This window comes from Prionailurus viverrinus, chromosome B3 (genome assembly GCF_022837055.1).
Source record: "Prionailurus viverrinus isolate Anna chromosome B3, UM_Priviv_1.0, whole genome shotgun sequence".
Taxonomy (NCBI): Eukaryota; Metazoa; Chordata; class Mammalia; order Carnivora; family Felidae; genus Prionailurus; species Prionailurus viverrinus.
The window spans coordinates 144,302,165-144,327,119 of NC_062566.1; the positions used below are offsets into that span (position 1 = coordinate 144,302,165).

A 24,955-nucleotide genomic window follows, 5' to 3' on the forward strand; every position below is an offset into this window, starting at 1 on the left:
CCTAGAATATTTGAACTAAGGTAGGTTCTTTTCCTTTCCCACACCAGATCAGCAAGTAGAAACTCCAGTGCAAGTAACTGGGACTATAGGCATGTGCCACTGAGCCTGGCTGCAACCTCCCCTCCAGACTGTTGTAACCAATACACAGGGTTCCCGGTGACCAGCTCCTGTTCAGAGGACTCTTTCCCAGAGAGACAGGATGTCAGTGACCCTAAGCTGTTTGCTGTTGAGGCCAAGCCCCAGCAGGTGCCACTGAGATGTGCGACTCACTCATTGTTGGCAGCCCCACTCCCAGGAAGGAAGCTCTGCCCTGGGCACAGTCCACTAGGGATGCTGGGAACCTGATCACCCCAGACCTGACTAGTATGGCAAGAGTCTCATGCCACCAGGACAAGCAAGCCACAAGGCAGTGAAGCTGCCAGCCACCCCTAAACAGAGCCCTCAGTTTCCAAACTGTTTCGAATCCTGTTTGTCCCCGACATGCCCTGCAACTGCAGACCTTTGCCCAGAGTATTGCCCAGGGTAAGGGGGAGATGGAGCAATCCTCTAAATCAAGGAGCAAATCTGTTCCTATAGAACTGACTTCATTTCCAGCTAAGTGTGAGGAAGAAGGTCTGGGCCTCATGTTGTGGGAGAGTCAGGTGCAGGAGACAGATGGTTTCAGTGGAGGATTCCTAACCTACTCCACCTCACCTGCAGGAGAGAGCCAGAGGCAGGGACAGTGGAAGGAACAGCTCCTGTCAGAACACATATCAGACTATGGTCTCAACAACTCTCCATTCAGAGGAGTCCGAGGTTGTAGGGTTCAGTCTGTGGAGACTCCATACATCAGAGGGTGGTTGAACATAGGAGTGCTCTCAAATGAAACAGAGTATCTCATCATGTGGTTTGGGAAAGAAAGAGATAAGGAATGCCCAACCAAACCACTGTCACCATGGTCTGGCTGTGTGAATGTCCCAGGTCACACCACCTCTGTAATTATGGGACTACCGCCCTACTCTCCACTTCATGTCTTTGAGTTTCACCTGGTTTGAGGTGTGCATCAGTAGTGTCACATTTCTGTGGCAAAGCATCCCATTGATGGAAGTTTCGTAGTTCGTTTATTCCTTTATATTTAGAAACTCTTTTGCCTTATTCTGAGCTTCTAACACTAAGAAAGATGCTATAAATATTTACACACCATTTATTTTCTGAGCATGGGATTTCATTCTTCAGGGACAAATACTTGGGAGTGGTATTTCTAGGTTCCTTTTTATGTCATCCGTGTATAATTTCATAAGCAACAGCCAACGGTTTTCCAGAGCTGGTGTTTATTTGTCAATCCTTCCTGCATTGTTTGAGGCCCCACGTATGCTGGATGCTCACCTGGATGTTGTTGTCAGTGTTGTTTTCATTCCGGAGCCATTGGAATGTGTGTATAGGGCATCTATTGCATTCTTGATTTGAATTTCCCTGACAGTCGATGGTGTGAAGAGTCTTCTCCAGTCGTACCTAATGTGTCTATAACTTCAAGGATAAGATGTCTACTACACAAGGCTGTGCTTGTTTTATGGAGGTTTGTTTCCTTTCTTCCTATTGACTGTTGAGGGTTCTTAGCATATTCAAGATGCAGGTCCCTTGGTGGTTATGCAATTTGTGAATGTTGTCTCTTACTCTGTAACTTATCTAACTATTTATTGGTATTCATGTGGGCAGATAAGCGTATTTGATTTTCACAAAGTCTATTTATACCATTTCTTTTTATGGGTCTTGTCTTCTTAGCTATAGTTTTCATTTTCTTGATGATTGATTGCTTATGACTAATATTTTTTAAAGTGTTTATTCTTGATAGAGAGAGAGAGAGAGACAGAAAGTGAGAACGGAAAAGCATAGAGAGAGGGAGACATAGAACCTGAAGCAGACTCCAGGTTCTGAGCTGTCAGCATAGGGCCTGACAACGGGGCTCAAACCCTCAAATTGTGACATCGAGACCTGAGCTGAAGTGAGACACTTTACCAACTCAACCACCCAGGCACCCCACTGATTTCTTGACTTACAATGTAACTAAAAGTCTTGTTTTTTTCTGGTTTCTCTCAATGTTGACGTGTTCCCTATTTGGTCTCTGGTGACTTAGAGTTTTGTCGTTTGTTTTCAAATTTATAGACTCTGGCAAATCATTTTCGTGGCATGGTTTTTCCTAATATATGGAAATTAAGTGGAAATATATGAAATTTAAGTTCAAATTTCACAAGAGTTGCCATTCTGTGTCTCTTTGGCCAGACTGCTCATCAGGTTTGATAGATATGCTCCTGGGGTCAAAAAACACGTTTACCTTTTCAGGTAGCGGGCTTTCTATATGTCTGGAGCCGTTGAGCTCTGTGCACACAACCGAGTTCTTGACACAATTTTTCCTTGGCAATTCTATGTGAAACCTTCAAAATCCATTTTTTGCATTGCCAAATTTAGACATATCATGAATAGAACGCATTGAAGCTCTTGTATCATTTCCTAAAATTATTTTACTCTTGTGTGTTTGGGACTGTAATTTTTCTTCTTCCTTCCAAGGGGAGCTCATATCTGCATTTGTGGAATTCTTCCAGGCTTCTCATCTCTTAATACTTTTCCAACGTGCTGTGCAGTTTTTGACCAAATGAATACTTAGGTTTATTTGTACTCTACCACATTGGGTGATAGGAGCCGCGAGACAGGCTACATCATATGGGTTTGTTTTTTTTTTTTGTCCCCTTGTATGTTATCTGTCATGTTGAATGTTTATAGAACATCTAGCCTCACACTTTCATGAACCACTAACAGGGGACATGGTTCTCTTCAAGAGACAGGAAACGAAGACAAGGGAGCTGAGACAGCAATTCGGGGAAGGAACCCCAAGCTTTTCAGAAAGCGTCAACTGTCCACACTTTCCAGTTCTGCAGATGTGGGTCCCTGCTGAGGTCCAACCTGGGTTCTTGTGCAGGTGTCTGGGCAAGCTGCCCATGATGTGTGGGGACAATGGAGTTGGGAAGGGCAGCTGTGGTTTGAATTCCAGCCCACCTGGCACTGCTGTGAAAATTCATGAGTATGTTAATTTATGTCCACCATCAGTTAGGGATATAATGAGTAAATGCAAGACATTAGACTCACTACCTTAGATTCCATGTTCATGACAATTTGTGACAACAATTCTCCCTTCCTTTTTTCCACTTTTTAAATTTTTTAAGTTTGTGTTTAAATATTTGTTAGTTAACATATTGTGTAATATTAATTTCAGTAGTAGAATTTATTGGTTCATCACTTACGTTAACAATACCCAGTACTCATCACAACAGGTGGCCTCCTTAATCCCCAACACCCATTATCCCATCCCCCACACACCTGCCCTCCAGCAACCCTCAGTTTGGTCTAACCTTATAGTTTATTTTTATGATTTCTTGCTCTTTTTCCCCTTCCCCTAGATCTAAATTCCCCATATGAGGAAATCATATGGTGTTTGTCATCTTTGACTGACTTACTTGCTTAGCATGATACCCTCTAGCTGCATCAACATCTTTGCAAATGGCAAGATTTCATTCTTTTTTGTGACTGAGTAATATGCCATTCTATACATATAGCAGATTAATCACATGGTGGACTTTGGTCTCTTTCCTCAGTTTGGCTGTCATAGTTAATGCTGCTGTAAACATTGGGGTGCATGTGCTTCCTCAAATCAGAAGTTTGTATGCTTTGGATGATTTCCTAGTAGAGCAATTGCTGGAGTGTAGGTTGTTTAATTTTTAGTTTTTAAACTGTTTTCTGAAATGGTCCAGGCACTTTGCATTCCCACCAAGAGTATAAAAGGGTTCCCTTCTCTCCTCATCCTCATCAATATCTGTTGTTTCCTGCGTTGTTAATTGTAGCCATTCTGACAGGTGTGCGGGCATCTCTCATTGTAGTTTTGATTTCTAATTCCCTGATGATGAGTGATGTTGAGCATATGTTTGTGTGTCAGTTAGCCATCTGAATGCTTTGTTTGGAAAAGTACCTCCTCATGTCTTCTGACCATTACTTCACTGGATTCTTTGTATTTTGGGTGCTGAGTTTGAGAATTTTTTTTATAGATTTTGGATAGTAAGCCTTTATCAGATATGTGGCTTGCAAATACCTTTTTAATTTCTGTAGAATGCCTTTTAGATTAGTTGATTGTTTCTTTAGCTGTGCAGAAGGTTTTTATTTTGATGAGGTCCCAGCAGTTCAAGTTTGCTGTTGTTTCTCTTGCCTCTCAAGACACGTCTAGTAAGAAGTTGCTATGTCCGATGTCCAGGAGGTTGCTGCCTGTTCTCCTCTAGGATTTGATGGTCTCCTGTCTCACATTTAGGTCTTTCACCCATTTGGATTTATTTTTGTGTATGGAGTAAGAAAGTGGTTCAGTTTCATTCTTCTGCATGTTCTGGTCCAGTTATCCCAACACCCTTTGTTGACAAGGCTGTCTTTTTTCCCATTACATAGTCTTTCCTACTTCATCCAAGATGAGGTGGCCATACCTTTGTGAGTCCCTATCTGGGTTTACTCTTCTGTTTTCTTGATCTATGTGTCTCTTTTGTGCTTGTAGCTTACTGTCTTGATAAGTACAGCTTTGTAATATAGCATGAAATCCATAATCATGATGTCTCCCATTTCTTTGTGTAGCATAGACATTTCAACACTCCTTGCTCCTTAAATCCATGAACATTGAAGGTGTTTCCATTTCTTTGTGTCATCCTCAGTTTCTTTCACTGTTTTTAGCGTCTTCAGAGTATAGATATTTTAACTCTTTAGGTGTCCTATTATATTTGGTGCAATTGTAAACGGGATGGATAGTTTTTTTAATTTTTCTTTCTGTTTCTTCATTATTGCTGTGTAGAAATGCAGCAGATTTCAGTGTGTTGATACTGTATCTTGTGACTTTGCTGAATTTGTGAATCAGTTCTTGCAATATTTTGGTGGAGTCTTGAGTTTTTTATATAGAGTGTCATGTTATCTGTGAAGAGGGAATGTTTGACTTCTTCTTTTCCAACTGGAATGCGTTTATTTTTTGTTGTTGTATGTTTTTGAGGATAAGACTTCCACTGCTGTGTTAAGTAGAATGATGGGAGTGGACATCCCTCTTGTGTTCCTGACAGTAGAGGAAAAGGTTTCTTTTCCCCACTGAGGATATTAGCTGTGGGGTTTTCATGTACGGACTTTATGATGTTGAGGTGTGTTTCCTCTACACCTTCTTGAGGGTTTTATCAAGAAATGATGGTGTACTATGTCAATTTTTTTGCATCTATTGAGAAGGTCATATCATTCGTATCCTTTCTCTGATTGATGGTATGTATTACATTGTTTTATTTGTGACTATTGAACCACCCTTACAGCCAAGGAATAAATCCCACCTGGTCACGTTAAAGGATCCTTTTAATGTATTGGTGGATTCAATTTGCAAGTATTCTCGTTCTTTTTTTCTTTAACGTTTATTTATTTTTGAGACAGAGAGAGACAGAGCATGAATGGGGGAGGGTCAGAGAGAGGGAGACACAGAATCTGAAACAGGCTCCAGGCTCTGAGCTGTCAGCAGAGAGCCCGACACGGGGCTCGAACTCACAGACCACAAGATTACGACCTGAGCCAAAGTCGGACGCTTACCCGACTGAGCCACCCACGCGCCCTGCAAGTATTTTCTTGACAGTTTTTGCATTCTTGCTCATTAGGGCTAGTGGCCTGTAAGTCTCATTTTTAGTGGGGTTTAATCTGGTTTGGAACCATGATCATACTGATCTTATAGAATGAGTTTGGAAGTTTTCTTTCCATTTCTATTATTTTGAACATTTTGTGAAGACAAGAATATTCTATTCTACTTAAATAGAATATTTGACACTCTTCTTAAATATCTGGTAGAATTCACCAGTGAACCTCTCTGGCCCTGGATTTTTGTGTGTCAGTAGATTTTTGATTAATGATTCAATTTCTTTGCTCATTATCAGTCTGTTCCCGTTTTCTATTTCTTCCTTTTTCAGTTTAGGTAGTTTACATTATTCTGGGAATTTATCCATTTCTTCCAGATTGCCCAATTTGTTGGCATATAAATCTCCAAACTATTTCTTATAGTTGTATTTCTGTGGTGTCAGTCGTGATGTCTCCTCTCAAATTCTGATTATATTTACTTTCGTCCCTTCTCTTTTGTTTTTGCCAAGACTGCCCACGGGTTTATCATTTTTATTTATTCTTACAAAAACCAACTTATAGTTTCATTCATCTGTTCTACTGTTGTTCTTTCTTTCTGTATCATTTATTTCTGCTCTATCTTTTTTGTTTACCTGTTCCTGCTGGCTTTAGGGTTCATTTGTTGTTCTTTTTCTAGCTCCTTTAGTTGTAAAGTGGTTGTGTGTTTGAGACCTTTCTTCTTTCTTGAGTTTGGCCTGTACTGCTATATATTTCACTCTTCCATCAACTTTGCTGCATCCAGATGGTTTGGAACTGGCATGTTTTCATTTTCATTTGCTTCCATGTATTTTTTATTGCTTCTGTAATTTCCTGAAAATCTCATTCTGCTTTTACTACAATGTTCTTTAACCTAATGTATTGGCGGTGTTGCTCAAATTTTTCTTGTCGTCGACTTCAAGTTTCATAGTGTTGTGGTTTGAAAATATGCATGGAATGATCTCAGTCTTTTTGTACTTGTAGAGGGGTGATTTGTGACATAGTATGTGATCTGTTCTGGAGAATGTTCCATGCACACTCAGAAAGAATGTGTATTCTGGTGCTTTAGAATGGAATGTTCTGAGTATATCTGTTAAGTCCATTCAGTCCATGTGTCTTTCAAAGCCATTGTTTCCTTAATGATTTTCAGCTTAGATTGTCTTTCCATTGTTGTAAGTGGAGTGTTAACATTCTCTATTACTACTATTGTCTATTATCAATGAGTTTCTTTATCTTTCTTAGTAATTGAGTTATACATTTCAGTGCTTACAGTTTTGGGGTATAAATATTTAAAGCTTCAGATCTTCTTGTTGGATACACCCCTTTATGATGATATACTGCCTTCCTGATCTCTTGTAACAAACTTTGGTTTGAAAACTAGTGTGATATGAGTGTGGTACTACAACTTTCTTTTGACGTCCATTAGCATGATAAATTGTTCACCCTCCCCTCACTTTCAATCTACAGGTGTTTTAGGTTGAAAATGAGTCAATCGTGTGCAGTGTATAGAAGGATCTTGTATTTGTTTTTATCCATTCTGGTATCCTATGTCTTTTGATTGGGCATTTTGTCTATTTACATTCACAGTAATTATTGATAGATATAAACTTAGTGCCATAGTGTTAATTCCAAAGTCATTGTTTCTGGAGATTTTCTCTGTTTATTTCTAGTCTTTGTTAATTTAGTCTTCCTTTCCCAGTCAAAGGGTCCCCTTTAATTTCTCGCAGGGCTGCTTTAGAGGCCTGAACTCCTTTGGTTTTATTTGTCTGGGAAATTCTATCACTCCTTGTATCTGAATGACTGCCTTATGGAGAAAGTATTCTTAGCTGCATAATTTTCAAATGTGCATGTTGAGGATATGATGCCACTCCCTACTTGCATGAAGGTTTCTGTATAGACATCTGCCATAGTTTTGTTTTTTTTTTTTAATCTTCCCTTGTTAGTTAGCAACTTCTTTTGTGTTGATGCTTTTATGGTTTTTCTTTATCTGGATATTTTGGCATTTTCCTATGATATGTCTCAGTGTTGACCTGCCTTTTTTTTAAATTTTATTTTAATGGGTGTTCGCTCTGCCTCCTAGATGTGGATGTCTATTTCCTTCTGCAGCTTGTGGAAATTTTCACTATAATTCACTCAGCTAAAATGTATCCCACTTTTTCTCCCTCTTACTCTTTTGGGACTCCTTCCAAAAGAATGTTATTACAGTTTATGGAGTTGCTGATTTCCCTAAGTGTATGTTTGTGATGCAATATTTTAATTTTCCTCTTCTTTCCAGCTTCATTTCCCCCATAATTTTATCTTCTATGTCCCATCCTCATTCATTGCTTCTTTCAGCCTTGAGGTCATTATATCCAATCAGTTTCACATCTCGGTTACAACATTTAAAATTTCATCCTGACTAGTTTTTAGGTCTTTTCTGTTTGCAATAAGGGAATCCCTCATGTCTCATATATTTTCCTCAAGCACAGCTAGTATCCTTATGATACTTTTTGAAAATCCTGTTTCAATATGAGAGTTTTAGAAATTCTGTTTGAGGCACATTAGTTTATGTGATTTAATTACATCCCTCACAATGACCTTTTATCATTTTTTCTTATAGGATGAATTCCTCCATCATGTTGTTGTCTATGTCTCTGCCTTCTTAAATGTTTTAGAAAATCCTGTTACCTTTTCTGCTTCTAGAGTAGTATCTTTATTGAGAAGTGTTCACATACTGTCCAGGGCCTGACACTTCACAAAGCATTTGTTTTATGTTCCATGGCACTGTGCTGTCGTGTTTTGGCTGCTCTGTCCCTCAGGACAGTCCTCTGCAGATTTTCTCCTTGCCTCCAGTGGGGTGTGTTGGACGTTGTCCCCAGTGTTGTGAGTTTTCACTAGGTGAGTTTGGTCTGCTTGTTAAAAGAGGCTAATTCCTATCTCCCCTAGAGGTGAGGATATGCCTCACTGTATGATCAGCTGACTTGGTTCATGTGGGGGTTTACGGTGGTCTTTGGAGGAAGGGGTGCAGTGGTGGTCTGGTTGCCAGGCACTCTTTCCTAGTAAGCAAGCACTTGATGGTGGCTGGAGTAGGTGGAGCTTGGTGTTAGTGGCTCAGCTTCCACTGGGGATGCTGTGCTGCTGAGTGAAATCTGTCCATCCTGATTGGTGGGAGGAAATATTGGCATCAGCTCCCTCTCTAGTCCCAGGAGTTGGAGTTCCCAACCTCCCCTGTTCTGGAAGCCCTCACACGGAGGGAACACTTGTGGGTCCCAGGCTTCCGTCAGAATTGCTTTCACCCTGTCTGTGTCCAAGCCATTGGCCCATATGGTGGCACAGGGCTCTTATGTTTTATCTCAGGAGCTCTAGCTGGGTTTGAAAACTCCAAATTGTATGAACTCAATATACAGGGACCCCACTGATCCTCTGGGAGAGGGTCTTGATGTGCTGTGCCTGGAGCTGGTTTACGCCGGATGGGCAGTTGCATGAACACTAGGGGCTTGGAGTACATGGTGAAGAACAACCAGAAGACAGCATCCAGCTAGCTGCTCTCAGAAGAGGCTCCTATGCTAATGATCAGGGAATTTTAATGGTGCCTGTCAGCTCTCCTGTCCTATGAGAGGCAATGCCCCGTCTCCCAAATGCACTCCACGAAGGGAATTGTCTCTCCCCATGTGACCCAGGGGATACTCAGACCACAGTTCCCCTTATGGGCCTCTTCCCTCCTCCACAGGAGCACTGCTATGCCCACCAGGCTCCACCCCAATGATGGAATCGACTTTTAAATCTTCAGTCTTTGAGCTCCACGTTTACAGGAGGTTGACTTGTCATGATTAACTTCATGGGTTATCTTGACTGCATCCTGGGTGCCCAGATTCACCACGGTTTCTGTGGATGTCTGTCATGTGTTCCAGAAGAGATTGGCATTTCCATACATGGTTTCTTTCTGCCTGGGCACCACCCATTCCATTAAGGTTGTGACTAGAATCTGATGCAGATGGGGGACGAATTCCCTCATTTTTACTTCCCATGTGCTTGTTTAAACTGGAATATTGGTCTCCTCTGGCCCTTTTTCTGAGAGTTACATCATCAGCTCTCCACATTCTGAGACTAGACACTAGTTCAGAATCAGACAAGAATTACATCACTGGTTTTCTGGGTCTTCAGCTTGTGACAGTATATCATGGAATTCTCAACATATTTAGTTATGGAAACCAATGACCTTTGGGTTATGTTCCTCAGGGGAATCTTGACCAATACATGGAGATTGTTTGTCTCTCCTTTAGAGTAATTGAATAAAGCTGTAGCTCATTTAAAGTCCTGAGTAGCAAAGGGCTATGAAGAAAGTATCACATTGTTTGAGTGGGACAAGGGCTGGGTTAGGATAAGGAGGAGCTGTGGGATCCTGTGGTCATGGCTGCACAGGGAGTGCATCTGGGAATCCTGTAAAGGTGAAGCTGTTGTGCCTCAGGAAATCTGTAATTCACTCATGTTGAGGGACTGGAGTAAGCAAGTGCAAACAACTGTGTCTTTGTGCATGTTAGTCTAGTTTCCATATGACAACCCAGTTGCTAATCCAGAGAGTTAATAGGTAAACACAGAAGCATATAACCAGGGAGGCTCCCTGGGGAAACTGCTGTGTGGAGAGGAAGCCCCAGACCCTGACAGGAAACCTGCCTGTAACCTCCATCTGCACCTGCTTCTGGAAACACAAAGGAGAATTGTGCATAGTGTGCGCCCCCTGGTGGTGCTGATCCCCTCCAGCAGGGAGGTTTTTGTCTGGGCTCCCAGTGAGGTCCCCTCACTGTGTCTCTGTACAGTAATATGTGGCCGTGTCCTCGGTCTTGAGGCTGTTCATCTGCAGATACAGCGTGTTCTTGGCGTTGTCTCGGGAGATGGTGAATCGGCCCTTCACGGAGTCTGCGTAGTATGTGCTACCTCCACTACTACTAATATACGCGACCCACTGCAGCCCCTTCCCTGGAGCCTGGCGGACCCAGTTCATTTCATAGCTACTGAAGGTGAATCCAGAGGCCACACAGGTGAGTCTCAGGGACCCCCCAGGCTTCACCAGGTCTCCCCCAGACTCCACCAGCTGCACGTCACTCTGGACACCTGCAGACACAAGACATGTTGGTCAGGAAACTGTCACACATCCACTGTTTCACTCATATCCATTACAGACTCAGTGTCCCTCGTTCATCATGAATTACCTTTTAAAAGAGCAACCAGGAAAACCCAGCCCAGCACAAACTCCATGGTGAGGTGTGTGTGTTCTGTGCTGATCACAGAATGGGAACACCTGGGACTCCTGGGGCTGGGGCTCGTCTCCCAGTAGCACGGTCGGGCTGGGTTGGTTTTATCAGCACAGAGAGGGCTTCATTTGCATGTCCTCTGACATATATATCAAGCTCCACACTTAGATTTGATTGTGTAAAAGTAAATGACAGGGTAGGGACGCACTTCAATATTAGTTTGTGTGGATGGCGGTGTGACAATATGAAGAATTCTTTTTTTTTTTCAGTTTTGGATTTTTACCTTTATTAATGGAGGCTTCGGCATAATCTTTAAGAAATATTTACCTCAACAGCATGATCGCGCATTATTTTCTCTTAAAATATTTTAATTTTTAAATTTTTAATTAGTATTTATTTTTAGTTTTAAAAATTAACATCCAAATGAGTTAGCATATAGTGCAACAATGATTTCAGGAGTAGATTCCTTAGTGTCCCTTACCAGTTTAGCCCATCCCCCCTCCCACAACTCCTCCAGTAGCCCTCTGTTTGTTCTCCATATTTATGAGTCTCTTATGCTCTGTCCCCTCCATGTTTTCATATTATTTTTGTTTCCCTTCCCTTATGTTCATCTGTTTTGTCTCTTAAAGTCCTCATATGAGTGAACTCATATGATTTTTGTCTTTCTCTGACTGACTCATTTCACTTAGCATAATACCCTCCAGTTCCATCCACATAGTTGCAAATGGCAAGATTTCACTCTTTTTGATTGCCAAGTAATACTCCATTGTATATATTTACCACTTCTTCTTTATCCATTCATCAATCGATGGACATTTGGCTCTTTCCATACTTTGGCTATTGTTGATAGTGCTGCTATAAACATGGGGGTGCATGTGTCCCTTTGAAACAGAACACCTGTGTCCCGTGGATAAATGCCTAGTAGTGCAATTGCTGGGTCGTAGGGGAGTTCTATGTTCAGTTTTTTGAGGAATCTCCATACAGTTTTCCAGAGTGGCTGCACCAGCTTGCATTTTGCCCCCCAAAATGCAAAAGAGATCCTCTCTCTGCATCCTCGCCAAAATCTGTTGTTGCCTGAGTTGTTAATGTTAGCCATTCTGACAGGTGTCAGGTGGTATCTCATTAGGGTTTTGATTGGCATTTCCGTGATGATGTGTGATGTGGAGCATTTTTTCATGTGTCGGTTGGCCATCTGGATGCCTTCTTTGGAGAAGTGTCTATTCATGTCTTTTGCCCATTTCATCACTGGATTGTGTCTTGGGTGTTGAGTTCGATAAATTCTTTATAGATTTTGGATACTAACTCTTTATGTGAGATGTCATTTGCAAATATCTTCTCCAATTCTGTCAGTTGAATTTTAGCTTTGCTGATTGTTGCCTTCACTATGCAGAAGATTTTTATTTTGATGAGGTCCCAGTAGTCCATTTTTGCTTTTGTTTTCCTTGCCTCTGGGGACATGTTGAGTAGGAAGTTGGTGCGGCCAAGACCAAAGATGTTTTGGCCTGCTTTCTCCTCGAGGATTTTGATGGCTTCCTGACTTACATTGAGGTCTTTCATCCATTTTGAGTTTAGTTTTGTGTATGGTGTAAGAAAGTGGTCCTGGTTCATTCTTCTGCATGTCGCTGTCCAGTTTTCCCAGCACCACTTGCTGAAGACACTGTCTTTATTCCATTGGATAGTCTTTCCTGCTTTGTCAAAGATTAGTTGGCCATACATTTTTGGGTCCATTTCTGGATTTTTTATTATGTTCCATTGATCTGAGTGTCTGTTCTTGGTTTTTTTTTATTTTTTTGGCATTTATTTATTACTTTTCAGAGACAGAGACAGAGCATGAGCGGGGGAGTGTCAGAGAGAGAGGAAGACACAGAATTCCAAGCAGACTTCAGGCTCTGAGCTGTCAGCACACAGCCTGATGTGGGACTCTAACTCCCGAACTGCCAGATTGTGACCTGAGTCAAAGTCGGATGTTTAACAGACTGATCCACTCAGATGCCCCTGAGTGTCTGTTCTTGTGCCAGTACCATAGTGTCTCGATGATTACAGCTTTGAAGTATAGCTTGAAGTCTGGGATTGTCATGCCTCCTGCATTGGTTTTCTTTTTCAAGATTTCTTTGGCTATTCGGCGGCTTTTCTGGTTCCATACAAATTTTAGGATTATTTTTTCTAGCTCTGTGAAGAATGCTGGTGTCACTTTGATCGGGATTGCATTGAATATGTAGATTGCTTTCGGTAATATCAGCATTTTAACAATATTTGTTCTTCCTATATAGGAGCTTGGAATGTTTTTCCATGTTTTCTCTTCTTGCATTTCTTTCATAAGCTTTCTATAGTTTTCAGTGTAAACATTTTTCACCTCTTTGGTTAGATTTATTCCTGGGTATTTTATGGTTTTTGGTGCTACTGTAAATGGGATAGATTCCTTGATTTCTCTTTCTGTTGCTTCATTGTTGGTGTTTAGGAATGCAACCGATTTCTCTGCGTTGATTTTATATCCTGCCACTTGGCTGAATTCATGAATCAATTCTAGCAGTTTTTTGGTGGGGTCTTTTGGGTTTTCCATAGAGAGTATCATGTCATCTGTGAATAGTGAAAGTTTGACCATCTCCTGGCCAATTTGGATGCCTTTTATTTCTTTGTGTTGTCTGAGTGCAGAGGCTAAGACTTCCAATACTATGTTGAATAACAGTGGTGAGAGTGGACATCCCTGTCTTGTTCCTGACCTTAGGGAGAAAGCTCTCAGTTTTTCCCCATTGAGGATGATATTAGCATTGGGTCTTTCATAGATGGCTTTTATGATCTCAACATTTATTTATTTTTTTGGGGACACAGAGAGAACATGAATGGGGGAGGGGCAGAGAGAGAGGGAGACACAGAATCGGAAACAGGCTCCAGGTTCTGAGCCATCAGCCCAGAGCCCGACGCGGGGCTCGATCTCACTGACCGTGAGATCGTGACCTGGCTGAAGTCGGACGCTTAACCGACTGCGCCACCCAGTCACCCCTGGCTTTTATGATCTCGAGGTATGGTCCTTCTATCCCTACTTTCTTGAGGGTTTTTATCAAGAAAGGATGTTGTATTTTGTCAAATGCTTTCTCTGCATCTATGGAGAGGATCATATGGTTCCTGTCCTTTCTTTTATTGATGTGATGAATCACGTTAATTGTTTTACAGATATTGAGCCAGCACTCATCCCAGGTATAAATCCCACTTGGTCGTGGTGAATAATTTTTTAATGTATTATTGTTTCTGGTTGGATAATATCTTGTTGAGGATTTTTGCATCCATGTTCATCAGGGAAATTGGTGTATAGTTCTCTTTTTAAGTGTTGTCTGTGTCTGTTTTTGGAATCGAGGTAATGCTGGCTTCATAGAAAGAGTTTGGAAGTTTTCCTTCCATTTCTATTTTTTTGGAACAGTTTCAAGAGAATAGGTGTTAACTCTTCCTTAAATGTTTGGTAGAATTCCTCTGGAAAGCCATCTGGTCTTGGACTGTTGTCTTTTGGCAGATTTTTGATTACTAATTCGATTTCCTTACTGGTTATGGGTCTGTTCAAATTTTCTATTTCTTCCTGTTTCAGTTTTGGTAGTGTATATGTTTCTAGAAATTTATCCATTTCTTCCAGATTGCCCATTTTATTGGCATATAATTGCTCATAACATTCTCTTATTACTGTTTTTATTTCTGTTTGTTGGTTGTGAACTCTCCTCTGTCATTCTTGATTTTATTTAGTTGGGTCCTTTCCTTTTTCTTTTTGATCAAACTGGATAGTGGTTTATCAATTTTGTTAATTCTTTCAAAGCACCAGCTTTTAGTTTCATTGATTTGTTCTGTGTTTTGGTTTCGATAGCACAAATTTCTACTCTAATCTTTAGTGTTTCCTGCCTTCTGCTGGTTTTGGGTTTTATTTGCTGTTCCTTTTCCAGCTCTTTAGTCATAAGGTTAGGTTGTGTATCTGAGATCTTTCTTCCTTCTTTAGGAAGACCTGGATTGCTATATCCTTTCCTCTTATGGCCACCTTTGCTGCATCCTAGAGGTTTGCGTTGTGGTGTTATCATTTTCATTAACTTCCATATACTTTTTAATTTCTTTTTTAACTGCTTGGTTAGCCCGGTTCATTCTTTAGTAGGTTCTTCAGTCTCTAATTATTTGTTACCTTTCCAAATTTTTTCTTGTGGTTGATTTTGAGTTCATGGCATTGCGGTCTGAAAATATGCATGGTATAATCTCGATATTTTTGTACTTACTTAGGGCTGATTTGTGTCACATATATGGTCTATTCTGGAGAAAGTTCCATGCGCACTGGAGAAGAGTGCATATTCTGTAGCTTTAGGATGAAATGTTGTGAATATATTTGTTAAGTCCTTCTGGTCCAGTGTGTCATTCAAAGCCATTGTTTTCTTGTTGATTTTTTGATCAGGTGATCTGTTGATTGTTGTGAATGGAATGTTGAAGTCTCCTACTATTATGGTATTCTTATCGATGAGTTTCTTTATGTTTGTGATTAATTGATTTCTGTATTTGTGTGCTCTCACAATTGGCGCATAAATGTTTACAATCGTTAGGTCTTCTTGGTGGATAGACCCTTTGATTATGAAGGATATAATGCCATTCTGCATCTCTTGATGCAGTCTTTATTTTAAAGTCTAGATTGTCTGATATCAATATGGCTACTCCGGCTTTCTTTTGTTGAACATTAGCATGATAGATGGTTCTCCATCCCCTTATTTTCAATCTGGAGGCGTCTTTAGGTCTAAAGTGGGTCTCTTGTAAAAAGCATATAGATGGATCTTGTTTTCTTCCCCATTCTGTTACCCTATGTCTTTTGATTGGGGCATTGAGTCCATTGACGTTTAGAGTGAGTACTGAAAGATAGGAGTTTATTGCTATTATGATGCTTGTAGAGTTGGAGTTTATGGTGGTGTTCTTTGGTCTTTCTAATCTTTGTTGATTTTGGTATTTATGTATTTATTTATACAGATATATTTTCATCTTTTCTCCCCTCAGAGATTCCCCCTTAAAATTTCTTGCAGGGCTGGTTTAGTGGTCACAAACTCATTTAATTTTTGTTTGTATGGGAATCTTTTTATCTCACCTTCTATTTTGAATGACATCCTTGCTGGATACAGAATTCTTGGATGCATATTTTTCTGCTTTAGCACACTGAATACATCCCGCCACTCCTTTGTGGCCTGCCAACTTTCTGTGGATAGGTCTGCTAAACCTGATCTGTCTTCCCTTGTAAGTCATGGACTTTGTTTCCCTGTTGGTTTTATGATTCTCTCCTTGCCCGAGTACTTTGTCAATTTGACTATGATGTGCCTTGTTGATGGTCGGTTTTGGTTGAATCTAATGGGAGTCCTCCATGCTTCCTGGATTTTGATGTCTGTGTCTTTGGCCAGGTTAGGAAAGATTTCCACTATGATTTGCTCACATAACCCTTCCACCCCTATTTCTCTCTTCCACTTCTGGTTCCCCTATGATTCTCATGTTGTTCCTTTTTAATGAGTCACTGATTTCTCTAATTCTTAAATCTTGCTCTTTTGCCTTAATCTCCCTCTTTTTTTCTGCTTCATTATTCTCTGTAAGGTTGTCCTCTATAACGCTGATTCTCTGTTCTGCCTCATCCATCCATGCCACTGCTGCATCCATCTGTGATTGCAGCTCAGTTATAGCACTTTAAATTTCATTCTGGCTATTTTTTACTTCTTTTATTTCTGCGGAAAGGGATTCTAATCTATTTTTGACTGCACCTAGTATTCTTATTATTGTGATTCTAAATTTGGGTTCAGAAATCTTTCTTGTATCTGCGTTGGTTAAATCCCTGGCTGTCATTTCCTCGTGGTCTTTCTTTTGGGGTGAATTCCTTTATTTTATCATTTTGAAGGGAGAAAAGGAATTAATGAGGTCGCAAAATTGAAATGAAAAGATAAAATTACAGAAATGTTAAAATTAAAAATTAAACACACACACACACAAATTGAATGGAATATGCCAGATCCTAGGTGTGTTTTGTTCAGGGTGTTGAAAGTGGTTTGACAGATTAGAGAAAAAAATGGGAGGGGGAGAAAAATAGGAAACAATTTGAGAATTTGAAAAAATGAATACACTGAAGTAGACTAAAATGAGATGATGGGAGTAAAGTAGAGTTTGAAAAAATATACAGGAAAGTAAAGAATATAGTGGAAAAATAAAGAAAAATATTTAAGAAAAATTTTTTTTTCAACGTTTTATTTATTTTTGGGACAGAGAGAGACAGAGCATGAACAGGGGAGGGGGAGAGAGAGAGGGAGACACAGAATCGGAAACAGGCTCCAGGCTCTGAGCCATCAGCCCAGAGCCAGATGCGGGGCTCGAACTCCCGGACCGCGAGATCGTGACCTGGCTGAAGTCGGACGCCTAACCGACTGTGCCACCCAGGCGCCCCAAGAAAAATATTTTTAATAAAAATTAAAAATAAATGTGATTGTTTTCTTTTTCTGTATTCTAGAAAAAAGAGAGGAAACAAAAAAGAGAAAAAAAGATACAAAAAGGAAAAAAAGGAAATAATTTGAAAATTCAAAAAGTGAATACACCGTAGTAGACTAAAATAAAATGGTGGAAGTAAAATAGAATTTGAAAAAATTTACATAAAAGCAATCAATATAGTAAAAAAATTAAGGAAAAATATTTTTAATAGAAATTGAAAGTAAAATGAAGTTTTTCTCATTCTGCATTCCAGAAAAACTACAGAAACGAAGAAGAGAAAAACAGAAAAAGAAAGAAAAAGTAAAAAGGAAACTGGAAATTTGAAAATGGGAGTACACTGAGGTAGAGTAAAATAAAATGATGGAAGTAAAATAGAATTTGAAAAAAAATTACAGAAATGTAAAAAATATAGTAATAAAAATTAAGAAAAATATTTTTAATAATAATTGATAATAAAAATAATTTTTTTGTTTCTGCATTCAAGAAAAAGAAAAGAAGTGTAAAAGAGAAAAAGAAAAAAAAGAAAGAAAATTGAGTGGATGAACTGGCTAACAGATTGAAATAGGACTGAAATTACGTCCTTATCCCCTAGATGTCATTCTATGTAGCTCTTTATAGTCCATAAAGTAAGCAGCAGTGAGACTTGTGTTACTGAAGAGCCCTGTTGGCCCAGTTGGGAGGGGCTCAGTGTAATGGCTCTGCTCTCCACTAGATGGCGCTTTTAGGCTCCTGGTGTGGATTGTTGCCATGCTTGTAGGTGCCAATGCAAATGGGCGGGAGAGGTGAAAATGGCACCACCCAGGGACCCAGTCTGTTCTCCTGGATCTGCAATTGCACACCCATCCTCTGTCTTCAGCCCTTGTCCACTCCCTGCTCCTTCACTCTCTGTGACCAGGCCCCAGGCCGCACCTCTCTCCCAAGTTTTGTACACAGACGCGGCTGTTTTCCCCGGTCCCTTACGTCCAAAGGACCACGGCTTTGACCCCTTCTGCCCGTCTGTGGGAGGGTCTCACCAAGCAATGTCCCAATGAGCAATGTCCGAATGAGGGGAATATCGGCTGCACCTAGGAACGCTTGCTGGACCCTGTTGTTGTCGTTGCCCGAGACTGTGGCCAGGTACCAGCCCGTCCCAGAAAAAGTTCGTGAGAGAGTGTAGCAGCAGTGTTTCATGGATTATGGAAAATCACAACACACGTCTGGCACCAGGCTTCACCCTAAACGACCTTGTTGCAGCACCAGCGAATGTGGCCGTTTTCCGGGGTGTGCTGGGACCAGATGGCTTTGGCAGTCTCCTCCAAATGTCCTTCCAGCAGTGCAACTGCCTCTCCCCGTGTGTCCTGAGAACATCCCGGACCCCACTCTGTTCCTGGGATTCTCCCTTCCCACCAGAGCACCTCCAGGTTTCGAGCTGTGGAGTTGCAGCCTTTGCACTCCCCTTGTTTACAGTCTTAGTGGAATTTACCTACTCTCCTTTCTCCTTTCTCCCTTTTTAGTTTAGTCCCTGTGGCTGTTTCCAATTTTCCACGTTCTCTCCAGCTGCTTTTGGGGAAGGGTGCTTTTCCTGTTTTCTCCCCCACTCCCCAGTCTCCATCCTCTCTCTGCCTGCAAAAGCACCTCCCTTCCTCCAGCTTCTTGCTCCCCAAGGTCCCCTCTCCACGCCACGTACTTGTTGAATTCTGTGGTTCAGGTTGTGCAGATTGTTGTGTTAATCCTCAATCAGTTTTCTAGGTGTGTAGGATGGTTTAGTGTTGGTCTGGCTGTATTTCATGGACACGAAACACACAAAAATCTTTCACGTTGTTCTGCCATCTTGTCTCCTCCCCCAGTGACTGCCTAATTTTCAATTGAACATTTGAGGATATTATGCCACTCCCTTCTTTCCTTCAGGTTTCTGTGGACACTTCTGCTATAATCTTTTTTTATCTTCCCGTATTCGTTAGCAAACTCTTCTGTCTTCATGCTTATAGGGTTTTTTAATCTGTGTATTTTGTGAAATTTACTGTTATGTCTCAGAGTCGGCCTGCTTTTTTTTTTTTAATTTTAGTGGGAGTTCTCTGTGACTCATAGATGTTGACATCTGTTTCCTTCACCATTTAGTGGAAATTTTCCACTCTAATGCACTCAGACAAACTTCTCCCATTTTTTCTCCCTGTCTTCTTTTTCTGGGACTCCTTTGTAAAGAATTTTATTACACTTTATGGAGTTGCTGATTCCCTATGTATACGTTTGTGATGCACTATTTTAATTTTCCTCTTCTTTCCTGCTTCATTTCCTGCAAAATTTTAGCTTCCATGTCACTTACTCATTCATCTGCTTCTTTCTGCCTTGAGTTCATTTTATCGAATCAGGTTCACATCTTGGTCACAGCATTTTAAAAATTTCAGCCTGACTGTGTTTTAGGTCTTTTCCATCTGTAGTTAGCGTATTTTCATGTCTTGTAGGCTTTCTCAAGCATAGCTAGTATCCTTCTGATAGTTTTTAAAAGTTCAGTTTCCTTATGGTAGGTATTAAATTCTGTTTGAGGCTTATTATTTATATGTGTTTTAATTATATCCCTGGCAATGTCCTTTTATGGTTTTTTATTTTGGAATGAATGCCTCCATCACTCTGTATGTCCATGTCTCCGCTTTCTTAAGTGTTTTAGGAAAATCCTGTTGCGTTTTCTGCTTCTAGAGTAGTGTCTTTTTTGAGAAATGTTTACATACATATGACAACCTGACATTCTGGAAGCATTTCTTGCATGTGCTGTGTGCACTGTGCTGTCATGTATTGACTGCTCTGTCCCTCAGGTCAGTCCTCTGCAGAGTTCTCCTTGCCTCCAGGGGAGAGTTTTTCAACTTTGTCCATAGTGTTGTGAGTTTTAACTAGGTGAGTTTGGTCTCCTTATTAAAAGAGGCTAATTCCTATTTCCCCTAGAGGTGAAGGTATGCCTCACTATATGGTCAGTAGACTTGGTGCCTGTGGGGGTATATGGTGGTCTTTGGAGTGAGGGGTACAATGGTGGTCTGGGTTATAGGCACTCTTTCTGTTAAGGAAGCACCTGAGGAAGGAAAGGTGGGTATGGCTTGGTGTCAGTGGCTCAGTATCTACTGGGGGGTGTTGTGCTGCTCACTGAATTCTGTCCATGATAATTGGTAGGAGGAAATATTGGCATCAGCTCCTTCTCTTGTCCCTGCAGTTGGAGTTTCCAGCCACCCCTGTTCAGGAAGCCCTCACAAAGAGAGAACAATCTGTACTCATGGGTTCCAGGCTTCCTTCAGAACCCGGCCTTCACCCTGCCTTTGTGCACACCATTGGCACACCTGGCAGCTCAAAGCTCTTATGTTTTATCTCAGGAGCTCTAGCTGGGTGTGAGTACACCAAATTATATGAACTCAATGCGACAGGGACCCCACTGATCCTCTGGGACAGTGTCTTGCTGTGATGTGGTTGGAGCTGGTTATCCCAGAAGGGCAGTTGCATGAACACTAGGAGCTTGGACTTCATGGTGAGGAAGAACAAGAAGGCAGCATTCAGTTAGCTGATCTCAGCAGAGGCTCCTATGCTAATGACCAGGGCAGTGCAATGGTGCCTGTCAGCTCTCCTGCCCCATGAGAGGCAATGCCCTGTCTCCCAAATGTACTCCAGGAAGGTAACAGTCTCACCCGATATGACCCAGGGGATCCTCAAACCGCAGCAGTCCCTATGGGCCTCGGTGCTCCTTCTCCACAGGAGCACTGCTGTGCCCACCAGGGTCCACCCTAGTGATGGCATGGACTTCTAAGTCTTCAGTTTTTGAACTCGACATCTATAGCAGGTTGACTTGTCATGATTACCTTTATGTGTCATCTTGACTGCGTCATGGGTGTCCAGATTCACGACTGTTTCTGTGTATGTCTGTGATGAGTTTCCAGAAGAGATTGGCATTTCCATCCATGATTTCTTTCTGCCTGGGCATCACCCATTCCATCATAGTTCTGAGTAGAATCCGATGAAGAGGGGGGAAGAATTCCCTCATTTTTACTTCCCATGTGCTTGTTTGAACTGGAACATTGGTCTCCTCCTGCCCTTGTTCTTAGAGTTACATCATAGGCTCTGCAGGTTCTGAGACTAGACACTAGTTCAGAATCAGGCGAGAATTATACCACTGGTTTTCCTGGCTCCCCAACTTGTGACAGTAGATCATGGGACTTCTCAACATATTTTGTCATGGAAACCAATGTGCTTTGGGTTCTGTTGCTGGAGGGAATCCTGACTAATACATGGAGATAATTTATCTCTTGTTTAGAGGAATTGAATAAAGCTGTAGCTCATTTAAAGTCCTGAGTAGCAAAGTGCCATGAAGGAAGTGTCACATTGTTTGATTGGGACAAGGGCTGGGTGAAGATAATGGGGAGCTGTGGGAGCTTGTGGTCCTGGCTGCACAGGGAGTGCATCTGGGACTCATGTAAATGTTCAGCTATTGTGCCTCAGGAAATCTGTAATTCACTCATGTTGAGGGACAGGAGAAAGCAATGCAAACAAGTGTGTCTTTGTGCATGGTAGGGTAGTTTTCCTATGAAAACAATGATCTAATTCACACAGGTAATAGGTAAACACAGAATCCTGTGTCCAGATAGGCTCCCTGGAGAAACTGCTGTGTGGACAGGAAGCCCCAGACCCTGAGAGGAAACCTGCCTGTAACCTCCATCTGCACCTCCTCCTAGCAACACAAAGCAGAATTGTGCATAGTGTGCGCCCCCTGGTGGTACTGATCCCCTCCTGCAGGGAGGTTTGTGTCTGGGCTCCCAGCGAGGTCCCCTCACCCTGTTTCTTGTACAGTATTATGTGGCCTTGTCCTCGCCCGTAGGTTGTTCATCTGCAGATACAGCGTGTTCTTGGCGTTGTCTCTGGAGATGGGGAATCGGCCCTTCATGGAGTCTGCGTAGCTTGTGCTACTTCCATCATCATAAATATATGCGAGCCACTGCAGCCCCTTTCCTGGAGCCTGGCGAGACCAGCTCATTCCATAGCTACTGAAGGTGAATCCAGAGGCTACACAGGTGAGTCTCAGGGACCCCCCCAGGCTGCACCAGATCTCCTCCAGATTCCACCAGCTGCACATCCCACTGGACACCTGCAGACACAAGACATCTTGGTCAGGAAACTGTCACACATCTACTGGTCTCACTCATATCCACTCACATCCTCAGTGTCTCTCGTTCCCCATGAATTACCTTTTAAAAGAGCAACCAGGAACACCCAGCCAAGCACAAACTCCATGGTGAGGTGTCTGTTCTGTCCTGATCAGAGAATGGGAACACCTGGGACTCCCGGGGCTGGGGCTCCTCTCCCAGCTGCAGAGTCGGGATGGGCTGGTTTTATCACCATAGAGAGGACCCCATTTGCATGTGCTCTGACATATATATGAAGCTCCAGTCTTAGATTTGATTCTTTAAAAGTGAACAACAGTGTTAGGGACACACTTGTAGTTTAGTTTGTGTAGACGGTGCTGTGACAATATGAATAATTGATTTCAGTGAGTACAAGTGTGTTTGCAGTCCTGTGTGCATTTTTACAGGTCTTTCATCAACATAGATCATTTTCACTCTACAAGTATTTTACATACTTTTTGAAGTTTAACCCACAATACTTTATTCTGTGCCATTTTCACTTGTATAATTTTGTTATTTTTTTTGCATGTATTTTCATGCTGGTGTGTAGAATCACAGGTGGTTTATTTTTATTTATTTTCTTTGTTCATTTTGCATCCTGCTCTTTTCCTCATTTCAAAAAACTGGTTCTAATATTTTTTGTGGTATCTCTAGGGTTTTGTTATGTTTAAGATCAATGTCACTTGCAAACAAGTAATTTTCCTTCCTCCTTACTGATTTAAATGTCTTTTATTTTTTTATTCCCTATTTTTTTCTGGTTACGTCTTCCAATTGTAGGAGAAGAAAGCTTTTCCCTTCTTTTCTTCTGGGATTTAGCCAGTGTAAGGATTCAATTGACATAAGACATATGTACAGGAGAGAATAAATTTCATTTTGTAAGTGCATGGCCTTCCTAATGATACGACACCCAGAGAAAGGACAAAGCAGGTGGCACTTGTGATTTTCAGGCAACGAAACATTGGATTTGGCAAGAGTTAAGTTTGGGATATTATGTTAGTCACCAAGTAAGTAGGTTTGTTTGCATAGCCTTCTTGTCGCTGTGTTCCTTATTCTGGTGCTAATGATGGTTCTTCCCTCTTGATACATGGGAGGGAGATTTATATCCTTTTGTCAAGGGACGATGGCGAGTCTGAGTGTACTTGGACTATTTCTCAAGTGACTTACATCCAAATAAGCAGTGTGACAAGATGACATAGTTTGAGGTGGCATATGTATTCTTCACATTACCATGGGGAATGCTTATGTTAGGGGTGACCATCATTGCCTGGGTCCTGATTTGACAGGAAAGCCTTCAGCATTTTACCGTTCAATATGCTGTCAGGTGTGGGCTTTTCATAGTGGCCATGATCATGTGGAGGTAATTTCCTTCAGTTCCTTTTTGTTTGGGTTCTTTTTAAATGATGAACATGTGTTGAATTTTGTCTAATGTTTTTTTGAATCAATCAATGATGGCTTTGATTCAATCATTCCCTCTGGTAATGGAGGACATCACATTTATGCATCTGTGTATGTTGAAGGATCCTTGCATCATCCCTGGAGTGAATCACCCGGGATTATGTTGTATGATCCTCTCAATGTTCTGTTGAATTCAGTATGCTCAGATTTTGTGAAGGAATTTTGCATGTATGTTCATTTGAGATAGTGACCTGTAGTTTCCCTTCTTGTGGTGTCTTTCTTTGGTTTGGTGTGAGACCAATGCTGTCCTCACAAAATGCATTTGGGAGTGCTGTTTTTTATCAGTGTTTTGTAACAGTTTGAGAAATATTGGCATTAATTTCTCTTTAAATACTTAGTAGAAGTTTTAATAAAGCCATGAACTCCTATGCAGATTTCTTGGAGGGTGAGGTTTTAGATAGAGAAATCTTACTAATTTTTCTTTTGTTCATTTTGTATTTTTCCATGAAACAGTCTTGGTGGACTACATTATGGCATAAAATGTGTAATTTGTTCTTGGTGATCTAATTGTTGGCCTATAAATACCTAAGTTTTTCTTTAATGATCCTTTTCATGTCTTTAGTTCAATTATGTCTACTCTTTCAATTCTGATTGCATTTGTTTGAGTCTTCCCTATTTCCCCAGGCTACCTATTTGTTTCAAATTTAGTTACTTTTCCAAATACAAATTTTTATTTAATTGATTTGTTTTCTGTATTTGTGATAGTCTCTATTTTCTGTCTGCTTTATCTTTTTATGTTATTTTTGTTTATCTTTTTATGTCAATAAAAATGCCAATGAGTTTTTTAAGGAATCTGAAAAATATACTAATTCATATGAAAGCACACAACACATGGAAGCAACAAAACAATCATGACGTCGAAAGAACCTGGAGACATCACACTTCTCTCTTTCTAAAGATATTGCAGAGGTACATTAACCACAACAGTGTGCTGCTGGCATCAAATGAGACATTTAGACCAGTGGAGCTCATTACGGAGCCCAGAAGTAGACGTTTGCA

The 24,955-nt window shown here is 41.0% G+C and overlaps 1 pseudogene and 1 gene segment (V, D, J or C); both read right to left on the reverse strand.

Annotated features, from left to right (window-relative positions):
* Positions 1-1,047: 1,047 nt before the first annotated feature.
* LOC125168506 (immunoglobulin heavy variable 3-23-like) lies at positions 1,048-10,914 on the reverse strand. The segment is given in 4 exon segments: positions 1,048-1,059; positions 4,659-4,667; positions 10,468-10,764; positions 10,863-10,914. Coding segments are annotated over 3 exon segments (345 nt in total).
* An 11,005-nt stretch (positions 10,915-21,919) lies between these two features.
* Positions 21,920-22,610, reverse strand: LOC125168163 (immunoglobulin heavy variable 3-74-like; annotated as a pseudogene).
* Between the last annotated feature and the right edge of the window lie 2,345 nt (positions 22,611-24,955).